Raw genomic sequence first — 18,162 nt, 5'->3', positions numbered from 1 at the left:
CCAGCTTTGAACCCTATAGTTAAGACTATTAATGCATTCCCCAGCTTGGACACTAGGAGGCATCATTTTACTTGACCCCTTGGTTTAATTCATCACCCTTCATTGCACATTTGACATAGACCCTGCTCTTTCTCTTAGGAACAGGTCATTTTAGTTTACGTCATTTGCGTATTGAACACGTGACGAGAGGCTTTTCTGTTTCATGAATATACCAAAGTGCAACAAAGGAAAAAAAGAATGTAATAACTAAATCTCAATGTTTGAAAATCAACCTTATAAAAAATTGTAATTATACAAGTATGAAGTATCCCCCCAGGTGACAGCAGTGTTGTGATGATCACTGTGGTAACGACACCCCCTTCGCTCAGGGTTTCAGACTCCCTGCTGGATGATTTTTCACCACAGCCTTGACGTGACCTTTAGGGCTTAAGCACTTGGAGGGATTAAGAAATCGCTGGGCTGCCCTCCCTAGTATATATTCTGCTATTCCAAACTTCTGGTACAAACAGGGTTGGCCCTGCAGACAAGTAAAGTGTTTATCTCTGAAAGATTCATTTATTTTTTAAATTGAGGGTCAAAAGTCTAGGCAGCAGCCCCTGAATTTACATTTATCATAGCCAATTCAAATGAGCTGTTGGCCTAGTGTGGTTTTATTCATCAGGACTGACGCGGGTTGTATGAGAAAGGCAGAGGTCAGCCGGGTCACATCACCCCAGTCTCGGTGTCCCTGAGGCTGCGAATTGAGAAGCATTGCCCACAATTTAAATCTGGGTACTTAGAAAGTGTTCCATTTCTGCTTGTGTTTTTAATAAGAAGCAAGACACATTAGGCCTCAAATTCTCAATCTGAGGACGGACGGTGCGTGTGTGTGGGAGGCTCATGGACGTGCATGCAGGAACTTCCTATCATAACCGGGAGCGCGCTTTATGACGTAAGTCGCTTGCCGCGCAGTGATGATGGCGGTGCGTGAACGCGCAGTGAAAGCAATGGCTGCTCTGGAACGGCGGGTGCCTAGCCTCGGTGATTTCGAGGGCCAAAGCTGGAGCACCTGGGCCGAGAGGGCCGGTGTGACCGCGTCGGATGGTAAGGAAGCACGTTTTCATCCGTATCGGCTGATAATGGAGACGATTGATGAACCCGTCGGCGTTTATTCTCGGGGAAACGGCGGGCAGCGCTAACCATGTTACCCAAACAAAGACCCTGCCGGGTCCTAGCGCTGGCCCCCTAACATGTTGCTCTCTCCCAGGTCCTCCCAGGTCTTCAGCCAGAGAATAGTGATAATCATTTCAATTTCAGCACCATATTACACATGTATACACTTCATCCTTTACACTGAGCAGGCAGGGGATGGGCAGCGCTCTGTGTGTCAATGAAACACGCTCCACATCAGTGCTTTCAGAGAGCGAAATTAGGCTCTGTATGGATGGTAGGGCGATACAACTTATTGCAATGGAGCGCTAGCTGGTGGCTAGCTCCCGGCTCGGCCAGCCGTCAAGCATCGAGCTAATGCTGCTAACGCCGCTAGCCGCGGGAGGATGCCGACGGAGGTGGAGTCTGAGGCTGGGGCCACCGTGTAAACCCCAGTCGAGCCTTTGATATCAAGGGTCGTGACTTCATGGTCCCCTCACCTGGTACACTGTCCCTCTGATGGTTGACAGCACTACCAACTCCCATTCCAATCTTTGTGAAGCAAAACGTTTGAAGAGGAACCCCTCATTTTGCCTCCTTGACCAAGGAGTGGTTTATCCTACTGACATTTTTAGTGCGCTTTATCTTGGTCTGGCATCCGTCCGAGTGCCACTCCGTTCCTAACTAGCTCACCTTTGGCCCCATGCTGAGGATGGTAACCCGGCGATGCAACTACAAGCATTACAGACGTCCATTAGTTTAATATACAAAGTATATCCCTCCCTCAAGCTGTGTAGCTGGAAGGCCCCGTTACAGAACTTTTGTGGTGATGCCTTCATTTTTAAAGATGTTGCCAATAGCTTTGACCTATGTCCCTCCCTTTGCTTGATTTATTTGATATTAGGATTTCCATCAACAAGAGGGTGCAGAGGTCTAAAGATGTCCTGTTATATCTGTGATCTGTATTCCAGGGGCTGATGTAGAAGAGAGCGGCAAGAATGGCAAAAAGGCAGCTGAGGCCATGTCGCTCAGCAAGGAGGGTAAGTCCTGCTGAAACACCGGGTCTTTCTGAACCAAGGGCCAGCCAGTGTGGATGTGTGTTGGTATGGCTTTTCACTATGCTGTTTGTTACATGTTTGGTGGGGCGACTGAACCTGCTGTTGGAAGAAGATGTTAAGTCAATGCTGCCTGGCTCTCAATTATAGTAGTAGTCGTAGCAGTGTTGTTAATGGTAGCAGCGGTCCGACGGGCGATTTACCCTGTTTTATTTGGTGGTGGCGTGTACAGGTACTCACTTGTGCTTGTATTTGGATTTTTGCCTGAAACAGTTCAGGGGAGAGGTACTTTTCAGGGGAGCGGTACTTATCACTTATCACTTATTAGGTACTTATCACTCCTGAGTGATAAAGTTGCGCTGAGAAGCTAGCTATAATTGGCCTCTCGGCGCAACTTTATTAGCTGTCCTTTAAGGGTGTTTATGTTTCACCACTCCACTTCGTGAGTGGTGAAGTCTTTAGAGCCAGGGTGTCTGTAAAACACAGCCTATTTTGTAGACGTATGCTGAACCCTATGCTTTATCGCTTTGTCTCTTGATTTGGGCATTTGTCCTGTCTCTATATGTCCCCCCAGTGTTCATCTGGGCGGTTAGTGCGCTATGAATGTGCTGCGTCATGTATTACTCACTGGCTCCCCCCCCTCCAGACATGTGTATCTTCGGCCACTACCCGGGCCAGGATGACTTCTACCTGGTGGTGTGCAGCCACTGCGGCCAGGTGGTGAAGCCCCAGGCCTTCGAGAAGCACTGCGAGCGGCGCCACGGACCGCTGGCCAAGGTGTACGCCCGCCTGCGGGCCCCTGCCCCGGCCCCCGCCCCGCAGCCACAGCAGAGGGCCCGCCACGGCCACGGCCACTCCCCGTCGCACGCCCCGAGCGCCCCGCCGGCCCCAGCTTGGGAGGGCCGCGGGGCCCCGGGGCAGGGGCCCCCGCCGCCACTGTCACGGGCGGCCCCGCCCTCCCCCTCCACCCCGCCCCAGTACAGACACGCCAAGAGCTCCAAGGAGGGAGGACGGTACGCCGGGACGGGGTCTGGCTGGGGCCGTGTGCATGAGCAGGGGCAGGCAGTGGTGAGGGGGGGGTGTTGGCCCCCCAAGAGGTGGTTCTGTGTTCCGGCCCAAATGTCCTCTTAGCCCCTGCCTGTCTGTTTGCTCACGTGCCTTTAGATAAAGGGGTCAAAACCTGACGCAAATAGTGTCAAATGTTTTACAGAGATCAGTTTGAGCTATAGTAGTCTGTCTCTTTCCGTTTGACGTTGACCATGTATTGAATAGTGACCGCTGGCTGAAGAGGCCCCAGGCCCCTGAGCCTAACTCTCTGTCCCCCCCAGACCCAGGCCTCTGAGCCTGACTCTCTGTCTCTCCCAGACCCAGGCCCCTGAGCCTAACTCTCTGTCTTCCCCAGACCCCCCCCCATGGAGAAGCTGTCTCCCAGCAGCGGCGGTGGAAGCGGACGTGTGGAGGCGCCCGCGTTCAAGCCACCTCCGGTCCTGGACCCCCCGCTGAGCTCGCCGCCCCTGTCCCTCCGAGACCCCCCCTGGCCACATGGGGGCGCCACCCCTCCGCCTGGCCGGCAGTCCCCAGGGGAGCGAGTGCCCCCCTCCACCCAGAAGAAGGACCCCGTGATGGGGGCCGGGGTGGGGCTTGGGGGCCCCTCCCACCGTGTCCCCAGACCGTACAACAAGGTGGCCTCCAGTAAGTATGGAGGGAGGGGGGGGGGAGGAGGACGCCCCGACAGTAAAACGTACGGGCAGTGGCAGTTATCTCTGTTGTAATATAACCTGGATGTCTGTATAGGAAGGCCTTGAGGGCTCCAACATCATGCATTATGGCCCCTTCTGTAATCTGGCTCTACTGCCGTTTGACTGTGTGCTTGGGGGCTCTAGGATACTCATGAACTGGAGCATCTATGTTGACCACACTAAAGAGGTTTACACAAGTCATCTATTTATGATATTGATTGGACATTTTGATGTTGTTGTTTGGCAGATCGGTGTCTGCATCGAACCAAAACAGGTACTCACAGCCCCTCTCAATAACACGCATATCTCCGCTTCGGACCCTAAATCACTGTGTGTGTGTGTGTGTGTGTGTGTGTGTGTGTGTGTGTGTGTGTGTGTGTGTGTGTGTGTGTGTGTGTGTGTGTGTGTGTGTGTGTGTGTGTGTGTGTGTGTGTGTGTGTGTGTGTGTGTGTGTGTGTGTGTGTGTGTGTGTGTGTGTGTGTGTGTGTGTGTGTGTGTCCCCAGGGAGGGAATGTGACCTGGACAAACACTGTGGAGTCCTGGACCCGGACAGAAAGAAGGTCTGCACGCGCCTCCTCACCTGCAACGTAAGAAGCACGCACACATTACAGACATGCACGCAGAGACACGCAAACACCAACAGACACACACACACACCAATGAGTGAGATTATTGCTTAAGTAAGCATGGCTGGATTAGTATCAAATGGTAATACGATATTCTTCTAACTTGTGACATGTGACTTCTAGTCACATGCTCCAGGTCATGGACAAACCTGTTACGTTTGCTCTGCCGAGAAATGCCTCGCTAAACGCAACACAAAATCTGTACACTAGGCCTCAATGATACAGGAAGTGCTTATATGGTCGCTGTGTGAAGGAGGAAGTACATACAAAGGCCGCTTCCAGTTATGACAGGATGACGCGGCGAACGGGAAATGACAAAAAGGAGTGGGAGAGGTGGGGGTCGTTGCTTGGAATAAAAAAAGTATTTAAATATCTTACTGTAGGTCTACTTCCTACCACACGTCTTCCAATGTCATGTCGGCAACACCAAGCCGTTTCTAGTGCCGGGGGGATTCGTTCCTGGTCCCGCACGCTTACTGTTTTTCTCCGTCGCGATACAAGGAAGTCACCGATCGTTCATGTGTGAACTAGTTTCTCTTGTGTTAGTAATTTGCGGTCCAGTGCCGTCCTTTTCCCATGTGGGAACATTATTGCTTTTCACTTCACTTTATACGTTGTTGGTTGGAGATGGTTGGTTTCACGTTTTAGGTTAGGTTGGAGCAGAGTAGATATAGGTCCCGACTAATTCACATTCCCTTTTACTTTCTGAGTAGGACAAGTTGGGTCCCCCAGAGTTAGGGTTAGTTAGGGTTTTCTTTCTGTTTTATTATCTTTCCTTTCGTTGATTTAATAACCGTCCCGCCATGTACAAGGCAGCGCCTACAAAATAAAACGTCTGTTTTAAACGCAAGTCCTGACTTTCAGTTTGTGTTACTCGGTCCGTGACCCAAAGTGTGGTTCGTAACATAATAGCAGAAATTAACAGTGTGAGTCTCATCTGCTGTGCTCAACTGTGATTGGCCGGTTAAAGAGCCAGTGAAGTAAGCATTTCAGCTCGAATTCAAACACTGAAATAAAAAAAAAGGTGTTTTAGGAAGGAGGACGACGTGTTATCCCCATGATTACGGCCCCCGCCATATTTGTGATACTTAGTTTAGTATCGACGTTGAGGTTGAGCGTTTATAATGAGCGACGACGTGTATGTAACGCACCGTAGCGTTAAACTATAGGTGTCCGACAACTAGGGCTGGGCGATATGGACAAAATCTTATATCACGATATGAGTAATTTTATATCACGATATGGATATATATCACGATATGGTATTTTTGAAGTAAATTAAAATAATAAATGGCTTAAAATAACCATACTTCACATTTGATCAGTTTTTTCTTTTATTTTGAACTTGAATTTCCATGCTTACAAAGGAGCAGTGGTGTAGTCTACGTGATACGCAGGTATACGCCGTATACCCACTAGGAACGCACCAGGATTTGCGTATACCCACTTAAAAATGTGCACGGATACGTATCAATCGTCTTGTGACAGATCTTTCACTTCTGTGTTTATTTTTCGTTAATATCGGTTGGGTATAACTGCAATAAAATACTTTAAGCAGGGGAAGTTATCTCCTACATTCACACATTCATAAAATTCCCGCTCGCGCTCTGCCCTGTCTCTGTTACGAAGCGAGAAGCTGCCCCTGCATCTCTGCACGTTAATTGGCGGGCCAAGCCCCTCTTTCTCGCGTGTGTGTGCGTGTGTGTGCGTGTGTGTGTGTGTGTGTGTGTGTGTGTCCATTCCTCCCGTATTAATGTGTAAACCACATAATAAGTACCAGTCAACAGAAGACAATGTTTTAATCCCACTTTATATCTCCTTGTTACTTTTAGATGAGAACCCCTGGCCAGCCTTTCAGACTGGGTGTCAGGCTAGGGAATTTAAAAACAGGCATCCTTGGTTAGAGTGGAGGGAAAAAAAGTTATAGGTAAATGTCAGCCAACATACAGTTGGTATACACAATTGAAATTCATAATGTTAATCACTATGCAAATGAGAGTATAGCTAATTCATGGTCATTTTTAAGGTGCAGTAATTTCACACTTTTACACAATTCAGTTACTGTATGGTATGTTAGATAACAACAGTAAGAGCTCAAATTAGAGCAATTGAAAGAGTGAAACATTAGTCTCCTGTCATCTCCTTCTCATGCACTGGTTAGCCATGGATGTAAACAGTTCATTAAATTATTTTGAGTAGATTTTGTCCTTGTTTAGCATGTGCTATTGCTACTATAGATATACAAAGGACAACTTGTCATTTTTGTGTTGTATTTGTTCATACTGTTATTAAAACTGGTTCTTTCCATGATTGTTGATAATCGTTATACTCTTAAATCAGCGGGTTGTAGACCCCTGCGTTGGTGAGTGTGGTGCGACACCCCATAAGCGCCACACACGTACACGTACCGGTCGGACGGGTTTGTACGAGGCTGGGAGGGAATCATCACAGTATACCCACTACAATAAAATAGACTACACCACTGCAAAGGAGTAAGTAGCGAACAATCTGTCATTAACTGCAGTGTCATATAGTGCAAACATCGAACTGTTTTTTTCAATACAAATAAAAAATTTTTTTAAAGGTGTGCTTCACACCTGCCTGGCTGTCAGTCAGTGCAGTGTAATATAAAATATAAATCACAGCATCACACAAATATTTTAAATACTAATTATACACTTATAAAATAAGGTTATGTGCTGTGCAAATAGCTGGTGGTAAAAATAGAGCTGTTTCTTCAATACAAATTAGATTTTTTTTCAAGTTAACAGGTGAGTCTCACACCTGCCTTGCTTCAGTCAGTGCAGTGCAATATAATTTTTTTTTTTTTTTTTTTTCTCTCGGTATAAACGATATGGCCAAATCTCTCCCGGTAGACACTTTCATATTGTCCACGGTATGATATCGTCATATCGCCCAGCCCTACCGACAACCCGTCCACACACCCCCCCCCGGCAGAGCTCCACACGACCACACACACACCGTCCAGAGAGAGCACCACACACGTACCAGACAGGAAAGAGCTCCACACGGCTACACACACACACACCGTCCAGAGAGAGCACCACACACACACACACCAGACAGGACAGAGCTCCACACGACCACACACACCGTCCAGAGAGAGGTCCACACGTCCAAGAAAATAATGCCACCTGTATTCAATAGTGGAACGTTCAGGGGGAAAATGGCAAAAATTTAGTATTTAACCTCCGTTTTCTCTAAATCTGGGAATTACTGCAGTAAAGGTGATAAACTGGCATGGATTACTATGGTGACGATCATATAACTGTTTTGGGTTGACTGGCGTTATCTATAAATTTGTTTCGTGTTTTAGCTTAACTGCAATTTCTTTTCCTTTTCTCCGTCATTGTATGATGCTTTTAAGTGTTTAGCTGTGTAGTGAATCCATGAAGTAATTTCTGGGTAGGATGGTCTCCATAGACGCTAACAGAAGGGGGTGATCAAAGTGGAGGTCAGGATGCTCACCGTAATCCCCCCCCCCCCCCCCCCCCCCCCCCCAGATCCACTCCATCCACCAGCGGAGGAAGGTGCCCGGGCGAAGTAAAAACTTTGACCAGCTGGTGGCGGAGCTGAAGACGAAGGTCCGGGAGAAGGGCCCCCAGTCGCTGGACGGCAGCCTGTCTTCGGGGCTCCCCTCCAGCCCTGAGGCCCCCAGAGAACCCACGGGGGCCCCCCACTGCAGGAGACCCCTGGCCACCCTCCCTGCCTTCAGGTACGTGTGGGTGGGACCCCCTGGGGGTGTCCTGGGGGGTCACAGAGTACAGGGTTCTATGTCAGAGAACCACCTTGCCTCGGTCAACTTTCTCCAAACAATGATCTCCACAAGTGGGCTCAGCAGGTCACAGGGTTAGATGGGAGGGTTTTACGTCCAGCCCTTCTTATGTACCATTTGTAAATGCTCAGGGAGGTTTGTGCATGCTTTGGGGGTCAGGCCACTTGTAGGGCTCCAGTCTAACAGTCCTACTGGCGACAGTGGTGCATATCACCTTTTAATTTTTGTAGCACCATAAATAAGGTGGTGGAACGTTTTTCTGCCGCGTCTCCTTGTACCATCTATCTTTTTATTCATGAGGAACTTGCTGTACAGTAAAATGTTTTATTGCATCAGTGGTACTTTTCTTCTTAACTGCCAGTTCCTCTCGAGCCAAGTCCCTCGTCCTTTGTTAAAACCTCCTTTTAATAACCAGCGGGTCATTAGGTCACAAACTCTTGTTAGGATTTATACTTTCCTTCTCTACCGATTCCCTCGTCCAGAAGAGTGTGCGTGTTTCATATGGAGGCTCTCATTCTGAGTATCACTAGTGCTGCGGTGCAGCTCCAGTGAAACTAGACAGCGTACAGACCACCTGTTGGCTCTGTATACCAACTGGAACTTCAGTAGGTTGTTTTCCACACACCAACGCTGCGTACAGCCGGTCACTCCCATCACTGCTCCAAACCTTCCTGAGCACCCATCATATGTAAGCAGAATCTGCCTCCCAGAACCCTGACTGACTTCCAAGACGCTGCCCGCCTTTGACTGAAATAAAACAGGATTTTAAAATGTTAAAATATTGATTCATAAATGTAGGTATTTGTATGATATACGATTCATCTGTTGAACGTGAATCGACTGATTTGGTTAGGTTCGAGTAATAGTGTAAACATTTGTATGGTACGCCGGTACATGCTAGTCGTAAGTTGTAAATCGCCCAGCTTTCTTGCGGCATTTCACTGAGGAACGGCCCCTTTTGGTCGGTCCATCTGGCTATTCTGAAAGTAGAGTGAGTTCAGTGAGGCTGGATTACACCATAACCCACCCACAGCGGTATTCCAATAAAACGTTCTTACCGACGCAACCGATTTGGATACATGAATGGGGAACTAACGATGGGGTCAACCTGTTTGTGTGGACAATGTTGTTTTTATTTCAATATGTTTTCAATCCTTATTTGAAATGCCCTTCTGTCTCCCCCACTCCCTCCCCCTCCTAGTCGGTCCCGGGCCTCGTCGGAGAGCGCCCTCGACGAGGAGATGTCGCGGCAGGACGACGGCAGCCTGGGGGCCCCCTCTCCGCTGGTCCAGGGGCCCCTCTCCAGTGACGACAGCGAAGAGGATGGGGCGGAGGAGCCGGCTCCGTACCCCTCCTCCTCTTCCCATCCCCGGCCCCTGGCGGTAAGACCTCTGACCTGCCCTTGGGGCCTGGCTTAGGGGTTACTAACATTCAGCAGTTTGTGTTTTTTTTAATCATGGCTTATAAAAGTTAGTTCATTTGAAATTCAATATTTATATGTACTACGTTTCTATATGTGTATGTATACGTGTATGTATTTACGTTTCATGGGATTGACAGCCAGATTGTTTCCCCGAGATCCCCTGATTGGAGGGAACAGAGGCGGGGGAGGGCCTTAGCTAAATTGTCTCCTACAGCACAATTCCTTAGCAACTGATATTCCTACATTTCACTAATACCTGATGGACGACTTGGCCTTCATAACATGGAACACATTACTGATGGCTCTCAAACATATTGGGAGGCCACAGATCTTGTTTCCAGCACATTCTAACAGGCCTGCATCTATTGCATTAGGCTTACAAATGCCAAGAGCCAGGGGTGAGAGAAAACCCTAAATATTATGATGTGTTGGTTCTAATGAGACGTACAACTCAACACTTTCATCGTTTTACCACGCTCCGCAGCGGTAAAAGAAGTCTCTCAAACACTTGAAGGCTTCAGTCCTGATGGGAATACCGCGTGTCACCAGCGACCTGAGCTCTCACATGTTTCTAAAGCCGTTCCTCTGCTACGCTCTGCTCCTCCACTACGCTCTGCTCCTCCACTACGCTCTGCTCCTCCACTACGCTCTGCTCCTCCACTACGCTCTGCTCCTCCACTACACTCTGCTCCTCCACTATGCTCTGCTCCTCCACTACACTCTGCTCCTCCACTACGCTCTGCTCCTCCACTACGCTCTGCTCCTCCTAAAGGAGCTGCTCCTCGCTAAAGGAGCTGCTCCTCGCTAAAGGAGCTGCTCCTCGCTAAAGGAGCAGACCGTAGCGGAGGGTTGAATTGGGTCGTGTGTCCGTCTCGGCAGGGTCTGTTCCAGGGCCTCGTTTCCCGATAACGATGGATCCACGCTCGTACGATCCATTGTAAATTTCTATGGAGCGTTTCCCAAAACTCCTCTTAACATGAACGCACGTTCACTGCACTCACGACGTTCGTAGGATTGTACCTGTCTACTGACACGGTGCTGAAATGGGCTCCGTAGGAGGGGGAGACGAAGGAATGTGGCAGGAAAATGGGGTTAAAAAGCGTTAAAATATCTCCCCATCAAGGCCAACAGCAGAGTAAATGCAATAATATGAATGCTAAACATTTTCCCCCTGAAATAATTCCATATTACAAAAAGTGTGACGACTACATCTATCTTAATGTTCTGATTTCTGAAACATGCTTTGCGCAGCAAAGAGAGCCGACTTTGTCTGATTCCGGTTTCATTGATTGGAGCGCACTCTCTAGCCTAGAATTTTTGTAGACATTAAAAATGCAACGTTCCATTCATTCATTAACATTCAAACGCAGAGGCTAGGCATTGACACACGGCTATTGCTGACCCGATTAGGAGAGCTTGGTCTAGATCCTGCCCATATCGTTGGGAAGGATGATGTAGGCTATAGCCTAGGTCTTTTTACACTGCCAAGCCGGTTCGGTCGCAGGTTGGCACGACCGGCGATTTCACCTTCTTATCGCAAGTTTCCTGTGTAAAACTGAGGGGGTCAAATCCCCGGTTCGTCAAGGCGCGGGCTTTCTTGGTTCAGTGGAGAAGGCGGGGCTGCGCATGGAGTCCAGACCTCTTTAGAATAATTTGTATTATTGTAAACTCCCGAATGTTTTAATTTTTTTCCGAATAAAGACAGCCGCGTACAATAATGAGTTTACGGCTGAGAGTAGACTACAAACTCGATTAACTATGGTCAGGGATGTTCGTTACTGTCTAGACACGGTCCAATAAATAGTGACTGGTGCAGTAGTGTTGTGTTTGGGTGAATACCTGTGTAATGAGGCCCCTCCCCCCCCCCCCCCCCCCCCCCCCCCCAGGTGTGCTCGTTTGGCAGCCACGCGCTGGGCCACGGCGTGTACACCTTCGACCGCCGCCTGCACCACCTGAGGTCAGCCCTCAGCTCCATGCTGGAGCAGCACATCAGCGCCCACCTGTGGAAGTAAGTCACTCCCTCTCTGAAATCAGGGTTATATTTATGAGCTAAAATTGTAATATCAATATTAAGCATGTTTGCCTCTCTGACATTATCTGCACAAAGTACAGTTTTTAGGATTCCTAGGAGCATCACTGTCCTCTAGGGGCGGACATAATGCATGCTGGACTTTGCAGTCCTGCCGCATTCCTTCTAATAGAGAAATTGTCATTCCAAGCCGGTTGTCCATATTCTTAACCGTGTGGCCTGCTTTCACAATGTGCGTCCTGAGATGAACTCCTCAGGTTCAAAGTTCAAAAGCTTTATTTGTCCAACATGTTGCCATGTTGGAAAATTGTCTTTGATTGAAGGCAGTCTGTTCTATAATTGTGTGAATGTGGTGCTTGTGTAAGGAGTATGTTGTGTGTGTGTATTGCCTTGGGTATGAAGGATTTTGTATAGAGAGATTTTTTGGCTAGAGGCACTCTGTACCTTCTGCCTGATGGAAGCAGCTCAAAGCAGCCATGTAGGAGGTGGGAGGGATCCAGGAGAGGGGACGGGAGGGATCCAGGAGAGGGGACGGGGGGATCCAGGAGAGGGGACGGGAGGGATACAGGAGAGGGGAATTGGTCTTCCTCTCCACTGCTTGAGTGCGCAAGTCTGATAGCTGTTTTTGTTGGATGCTGGTTATCTTGCTTGCCTGCTTAATTATCCTAGCCAGTTGTCCCTTGCATCTGCTTGTTAGGAAGCTGTACCAGGGTGTAATGTTGAAGGAGATGACTGATGCGATCAGTTTCTGATAAACCGTTAATAAAATGTCCTTTCTGACATCGAACCCTTTCAGCTTCCTCAGGAGACGCATGCGTTATTTGGCTAAAGGTTTAAGTTGACTAGACCTTGTCTAGGGCTTTGCCAGTAGTTTTTTAATGGTGGAGTATAATTGGACTTGGCAGACGCGTATTTAAAACTGAACCGCAGGTTCTGATGGAGCTCAACACATCCACACACGCTGTGGCGTTATGTACAAGTGTCCGAGGAGCTGAGGGGGGTTAATGATAAGTGGGTGCGTGTTCTCTAATGCATCCATGTTTTTGACGCGTTCTATTTGAGGTAGTTAATCTGTTCATACCTAAAAGTAGGTTCTCATTCTTTCCGAGAAGTTGTTGCGATTCCACTTCACTCCGTTATTTAATCAAAAACAAACCTATATTTACGTCCTGCAGTGCAATTAAACATTGGCTTGTAGCGTAGACTTCTTTTGATATTAATTATCGATGCATATAACGGATGACGGTAATTCTAGGTGTAAATGTAATTCCCTCCGTCCTACAACATGAACAGTGACAGTACAAAGATACCCGGTTGTGTTTGGTAAATGATTCATTGAGCTTGCAGAGTCGGTAGAGGCTAAACATCCATATCTTAAAATGAAACTATTTGACAGTGAAACTGATTGCAGGCATCATATAGGTGTCCTTGTATTTTGGCTCAGATCTTTTTTCTTTTCTTTTTTTAATGGATCATTAGTTTGGTTTCCTGATCCTGTGTCCGTTTTCCTTTTTAAATCAGGAAAATACCTCAAGCCCAGGAGCCCCCGTCTCCCCAGCCCGCAGCACGAACCACCACCTCCTCTCCCTCCTCCACCTCCTCCTCCTCCTCCTCCTCCTCCTCGTCCTCCTCCTCCTCCTCAGTACATTCCAAGGTCCGCACAGGAAGTCACACCAGCTCCTCTGCCAAAAGCTCTTCGTCCTCGTCCTCTTCCTCGTCGTCCGGCCGCGGGCTGGGGAGGCCCTCAGGCCCATCGGAGAACTCCAGCAGTGGGGGCAGCGGCGGGGGGGGGCCCTGCTCGGCGGCGCGGGGCCCTTTGGGGCCGGGCCGACCCAAGAACCCGGTGGGGCGGCCAAGCAAGCAGATGCTGAGGCAGCGGGACGCGGCGGTGGCGGCGGCCGCTCTACGGAAGCGCAAGGCGCCCTCGCAGGAGGGCGAGCACTCGGGCCCAGACAGGAACTGCGTCACACCTCAGGACCGAGGCCGCCCCCCTCCCTCGCCCTTCTCCCCCTCCCCTTCCTCGTCAAAGGCCAACCCCTCGCCCGTCGTTTCCCACGGACAGACCAACGGCAGTCTCTTGCCCGGGGGCAAGCCCCGCCCCCAGCCCTCCCCCTCAGAAACCCATTCGCCGGCAACAGCCTTGTCATACAAGCGGCTCCACCCCCCCGCCGCGGGCCACCCCTCGCCAGCCGAGGCCACAGCCACGCACGCCGCCACTAACTGTCGCGGCCCCGGGCCTGGGGGGGACCCGGGGCCGGGGGGGCGGCCCGGGGGCCGGGACTTTGAGCACCGGGCGCTGGTGAAGAAACGCAAGGCAGGAAACAATAACAATGGCGAACGCTTGCCGTCCACCAAGCCGCCGGCGCCCCGCCCTCCCCCCTCCTCGGCCTCCTCCTCGTCCCCGCGCTCCAACTTCTACCCCTGGAAGGAGAGCAAAGGGGGGCCGCTGGAGAAGAAGCTGGGCCCCCAGAAGGTGAGGCCCGGCCCTGACCTTCTGACACCCAGTGGGGGGAGGAGGAGGAGGAGGAGGAGGAGTCCCCTGCATTAGAGGCTGGCTGCCTGGGAGGAGGAGTCCCCCCTCTAGGGGAGGACCCTTCCCCTCTAGGGGGGGACTCTTCCCCCCCCTCTAGGGGAAGGGTCCTCCCCTCTAGGGGAAGAGTCCTCCCCCCTGGAGGGGGGGTAGAGTCCTCCACTGACCTACTAGCAGCAGGCTGTTGTAGCCCGTGGACATGGTCAGATCAGTATCAAATACTTTTCTCAAGGAATCTTGAATTTATGCTAATTTAAAGGAATTTAGGACCATGATTTTTACTCTCAAAACATGATTTAAGCCTGAATTTGAGTGTTATCCATTTTTAATTTATGAATGACTTCTAGATAAACATGTGCCATTATTATTTGACTAACATTTATTGCACAAAGATGTTGCAGGTAAAACCTTAATGATCTTCTCTTCTGATCCCACAGCCAAAACTGCACCATTAATGAGTGCCTGCCTTAAAGCCACTATGAGGAGCCAGCTCTGCACAGTCGTGTGTGTGTGTGTGTGTGTGTGTGTGTGTGTGTGTGTGTGTGTGTGTGTGTGTGTGTGTGTGTGTGTGTGTGTGTGTGTGTGTGTGTGTGTGTGTGTGTGTGTGTGTGTGTGTGTGTGTGTGTGTTAATGTGAATCTTGTGGTTCTTAGTGTCTGAATCAGACGTGTGCGTGTTTTCTGTTGTATGGATGAATATCGTGGGGGGTGAGTTTCTGTGAATTGAATTTTTAGAAATACCTCAAGACCATCTGGTTATGCTGCTAAATTAAAACATGGACTAAAATGTCCTTTACACTCTGACTTGTTTTGTTCTGCACTTGGATGTCTGCATTTTCTGACCACTGGCCCACATTTGTACATTAGTGCACATTCAGTAAACTGTTATCTGGAAACAAGTAGCCAATGTCCCATTTTATTTTTTTAATACGTTAACAGTTGAAGCGATAATATTTGCTTTATATAAATGTGTGCGTCACTCTAAATATAAAACAATGTGAGATTCTAAAACGGAGGAAAAGTCTTTCCACTGGTGCTGGCGAGACTCCCGGAGCGATGACCTTACAGAACCGGTTTAAGATGACCTTGCAGAACCGGTTTAAGAACTAAATCAGGTAATAAGTGGGTTTTAAGAACTTGATCAGGTTATCGGTTGGTTTTAAGAACTGTCGATCAGGTGAGCGGTTGCGTTGTGATGGCGACGCTACATTCCCGGAAGCGCTTTGACCTCGTCCTGCGCGCGTGGCCTGCGCCTTGGATCCTCCGTCTCCAAAACGACTCCGAGGCAGGAAGTGAATCGGGACTATTATCAAAGCCGACGCCCCACCTAATCTATCCGAGGTCCGACCACCTGATCGGTGAGTTTCCACCCCACCGGTGGAGGAAGCCTCCGCTCTAGCTGTGTTGGATCATCCGTCCCTGGGCTGGCGGAGATGCTCAATGGGGACACTAAAGACTGTCTAACCACTTAATCGGAGGGGAAATATCTTGCATTGTTTGACCGACACTCGCCTGTATTCTTTAAGTTTAGTGTCCTAACTGATACGTGCTGTGTTTGAGGACCATGTGGGTGGACGTCAGGGAGACTTTTTCTCGTTTCCACCATGCCCCGCGGTGTGCGGAGCGCATCTAGACGGCGGAGGAGATGCCGTCCGACGTAGAGTACAGCCCGCTGCCAGCGGAGGGTTCGGGCTCCGGGGTCCAGGACTTCTGGCTCTACGTGTGGATGCGCCGGTTCTCCGTGATAGCCTCGCATGTCATTGCATTGGGTCTTACCCTGCTGATCTCTCTGTTGTCTCGTCCTGGAACAAGTACGTGGACGCATTTCAACATAGTAGTACTTTTTGTACGCTACAGTTAAGTAGGCGAGGGCGTAAATAGCCTCTTGATCACGATTTGGTGATTTTTCACTACTTTTATATCGTCTTCTCCTCAAGGTCTGTTTTCCTGGCATCCTGTGTGCATGTCCTTTGCAGTAAGTCAAAACTCTATTCTTTTGGTAACTCATGCATGACCCCGCGACTGTGTTTAGCCTACACTGGCTGATGCTTCAAGACTATGTCTCCCCCGTCCTCTGGCCCTAACGGTTCAATTCACTCCAATCGGAGTGCTTTGGATTTTGCTTCTCAGAAAGAAATCTGATAAAGTATTATTTTATCACATTTTATAGTCCTGTTGCAGCTTTCCAGGAATCTCCTCTTACTCTGGTGATACCCTTTGTTAATTCCTCCTCCTCCTCGTGTTCTCTGGCTCCATGGGCGTGCAATTGTAAATAATAGATGGCTGGGACGAGAACAGGATTAAGTGACAGCCCTCAAGATTTTAGTTTCAAGATGGTACAGTTTCACCATTTTAGGTTTAAAGTTGAACATAACACTACAAATAGGAGCAGCAACTGTTGATTGGTTGTGTGCATGTTAAATGCCCCTATCCTCACTAATGGACCTATCAGGGACGTGAGTCTTCCTCAAGTAGATATTAAGCACTTGCTAGAATGTCTACGGGAGATAAAGCTGCCCCTACAAGCAAATATCTTTAAAGCTTTAAATTCTATGGTGCATATCCAATTCCTTACCATCATCACACTGAACGCTACACGGTCTGCCACAAGTATCTAGTATCAATATGGTTCTTGGATTCCAGTTTGCCTCAAGGGGATTGTCTCCTTCATACAGCACTTTGTTCCAGCCTGGGTGGGAAGACATCCAAGCCAGTATCTGTGTGTGCCTAGCTCATAAAACAGTATTTTTAAAAACATTTCTGTGATTTGCACAGCCTTTTTGGCATAGAATCAACAGTTGCTTGTACCGCTACCACTACTTCTACTTTTTACATATTTGTAACTATTATTTACTTTATCTTGTACTGTTGCTGTTGAGGAACCAAGCCTAATCATTTTATTCTTGTGTACTTGCACAATAAGATGTAACAAAAGTGATTCTGAGTCTCCTCGTGCTACTGGGGCAGACCCGAGGCGCTCCTTAACGTCTCCTCTCCTCCACAGTACTGCCTGTGCCTGACGGAGGGCGTGCTGCTGTTCAGCGCCGAGGGCAGCCCCTTCTGCTTCAAGTCGCGGCAGGGCAAAGTGCGCCTGCACTGGTTCCTCCAGACGCTGCTGCTGGTGGCCTCCACCACCGGCGCCACCTTCATCGTAGCCAGCAAGAACGTGTCGGACCTGCCCCACCTGGCGTCCTGGCACAGCCTGCTGGGCGTGGGCACCCTCAGCTCCACCCTCTTCCAGCTGGCCGCCGGGCTGTGCTTGCTCTTCCCCAAGTGCATGCGCCTCCCCGTGTCGCCGCAGCGGCTGAAGCTGTACCACGCCACCTGCGGCCTGCTGGTCTACCTGCTGGCCACGGCCACTGTGGTGTCCGCCATGTTCTCGGACTGGTTCAGCGCCACGGTGCGCGGGGCGGCCTGGTGGGCCTTCCTCCTGCTGCCGCTGTTCCCCGCCGCCGTGGTGATGAACCAGATCACCAACGCCTACCTGCCACGCAAAAAGATCAGCAGCTAGCTGTGTGTGTGTGTGTGTGTGTGTGTGTGTGTGTGTGTGTGTGTGTGTGTGTGTGTGTGTGTGTGTGTGTGTGTGTGTGTGTGTGTGTGTGTGTGTGTGTGTGTGTGTGTGTGTGTGTGTGTCCTGCTCTGCAGCCCCTCGCTGGTGAGCTCGGTCTTATCTAGGATTGCTCTGTGACCGACGGTGAAGGACCCAGATAACTAACGTAAACACAGCAGGAGTTGAACTTGCAACCGGAACAGTGGTGCACCGACTACTTTGCGTTCTTGCACACTTCTATAACAAAGAAAATACGACTCAAGCACAGGCTGCGCTTGGGAGGGGTTT

General features: G+C 49.5%; 2 protein-coding genes across 3 annotated transcripts; both read left to right on the top strand.

The window, feature by feature from the left end:
* The first annotated feature begins 49 nt into the window (after positions 1-49).
* On the top strand, positions 50-14,909 carry atxn7l2a (ataxin 7-like 2a). Of its 2 annotated transcripts, XM_056603258.1 has the most exons (11): positions 50-1,083; positions 2,100-2,168; positions 2,830-3,196; positions 3,586-3,875; positions 4,170-4,196; positions 4,427-4,509; positions 8,073-8,284; positions 9,546-9,726; positions 11,654-11,775; positions 13,318-14,269; positions 14,764-14,909. In XM_056603258.1, exons 1-11 carry the CDS (start codon positions 954-956, stop codon positions 14,779-14,781), a joined length of 2,451 nt encoding a protein of 816 aa, XP_056459233.1. In that variant the 5' UTR covers positions 50-953; the 3' UTR covers positions 14,782-14,909. The 2 variants fall into 2 exon arrangements, with proteins under 2 accessions (XP_056459233.1, XP_056459288.1); XM_056603313.1 differs by lacking the exon at positions 4,170-4,196.
* LOC130392877 (probable transmembrane reductase CYB561D1) lies at positions 14,906-18,161 on the top strand. Its single transcript, XM_056603422.1, has 3 exons — positions 14,906-16,135; positions 16,262-16,299; positions 17,329-18,161. The coding sequence occupies exons 1-3, from the start codon at positions 15,970-15,972 to the stop codon at positions 17,833-17,835; spliced, it is 711 nt and encodes a 236-aa protein (XP_056459397.1). The 5' UTR covers positions 14,906-15,969; the 3' UTR covers positions 17,836-18,161.
* Position 18,162: the final 1 nt, after the last annotated feature.

The sequence above is a fragment of the Gadus chalcogrammus genome, chromosome 1 (genome assembly GCF_026213295.1).
Source record: "Gadus chalcogrammus isolate NIFS_2021 chromosome 1, NIFS_Gcha_1.0, whole genome shotgun sequence".
NCBI classification, from domain to species: domain Eukaryota; kingdom Metazoa; phylum Chordata; class Actinopteri; order Gadiformes; family Gadidae; genus Gadus; species Gadus chalcogrammus.
Note: the sequence above shows the minus strand (reverse complement) of the source record. Positions and strands in the feature narration are given on the sequence as shown.

Coding starts and splice junctions, on each gene's coding strand:
- atxn7l2a (XM_056603258.1), top strand. CDS start 954: ATGATGGCGGTGCGTGAACGCGCAGTGAAAGCAATGGCTGCTCTGGAA. Junction 2,169..2,829: donor CATGTCGCTCAGCAAGGAGG/GTAAGTCCTGCT, acceptor CCCCCCCTCCAG/ACATGTGTATCTTCGGCCAC. Junction 9,727..11,653: donor CCCATCCCCGGCCCCTGGCG/GTAAGACCTCTG, acceptor CCCCCCCCCCAG/GTGTGCTCGTTTGGCAGCCA.
- LOC130392877 (XM_056603422.1), top strand. CDS start 15,970: ATGCCGTCCGACGTAGAGTACAGCCCGCTGCCAGCGGAGGGTTCGGGC. Junction 16,136..16,261: donor GTTGTCTCGTCCTGGAACAA/GTACGTGGACGC, acceptor CTTCTCCTCAAG/GTCTGTTTTCCTGGCATCCT. Junction 16,300..17,328: donor CTGTGTGCATGTCCTTTGCA/GTAAGTCAAAAC, acceptor TCTCCTCCACAG/TACTGCCTGTGCCTGACGGA.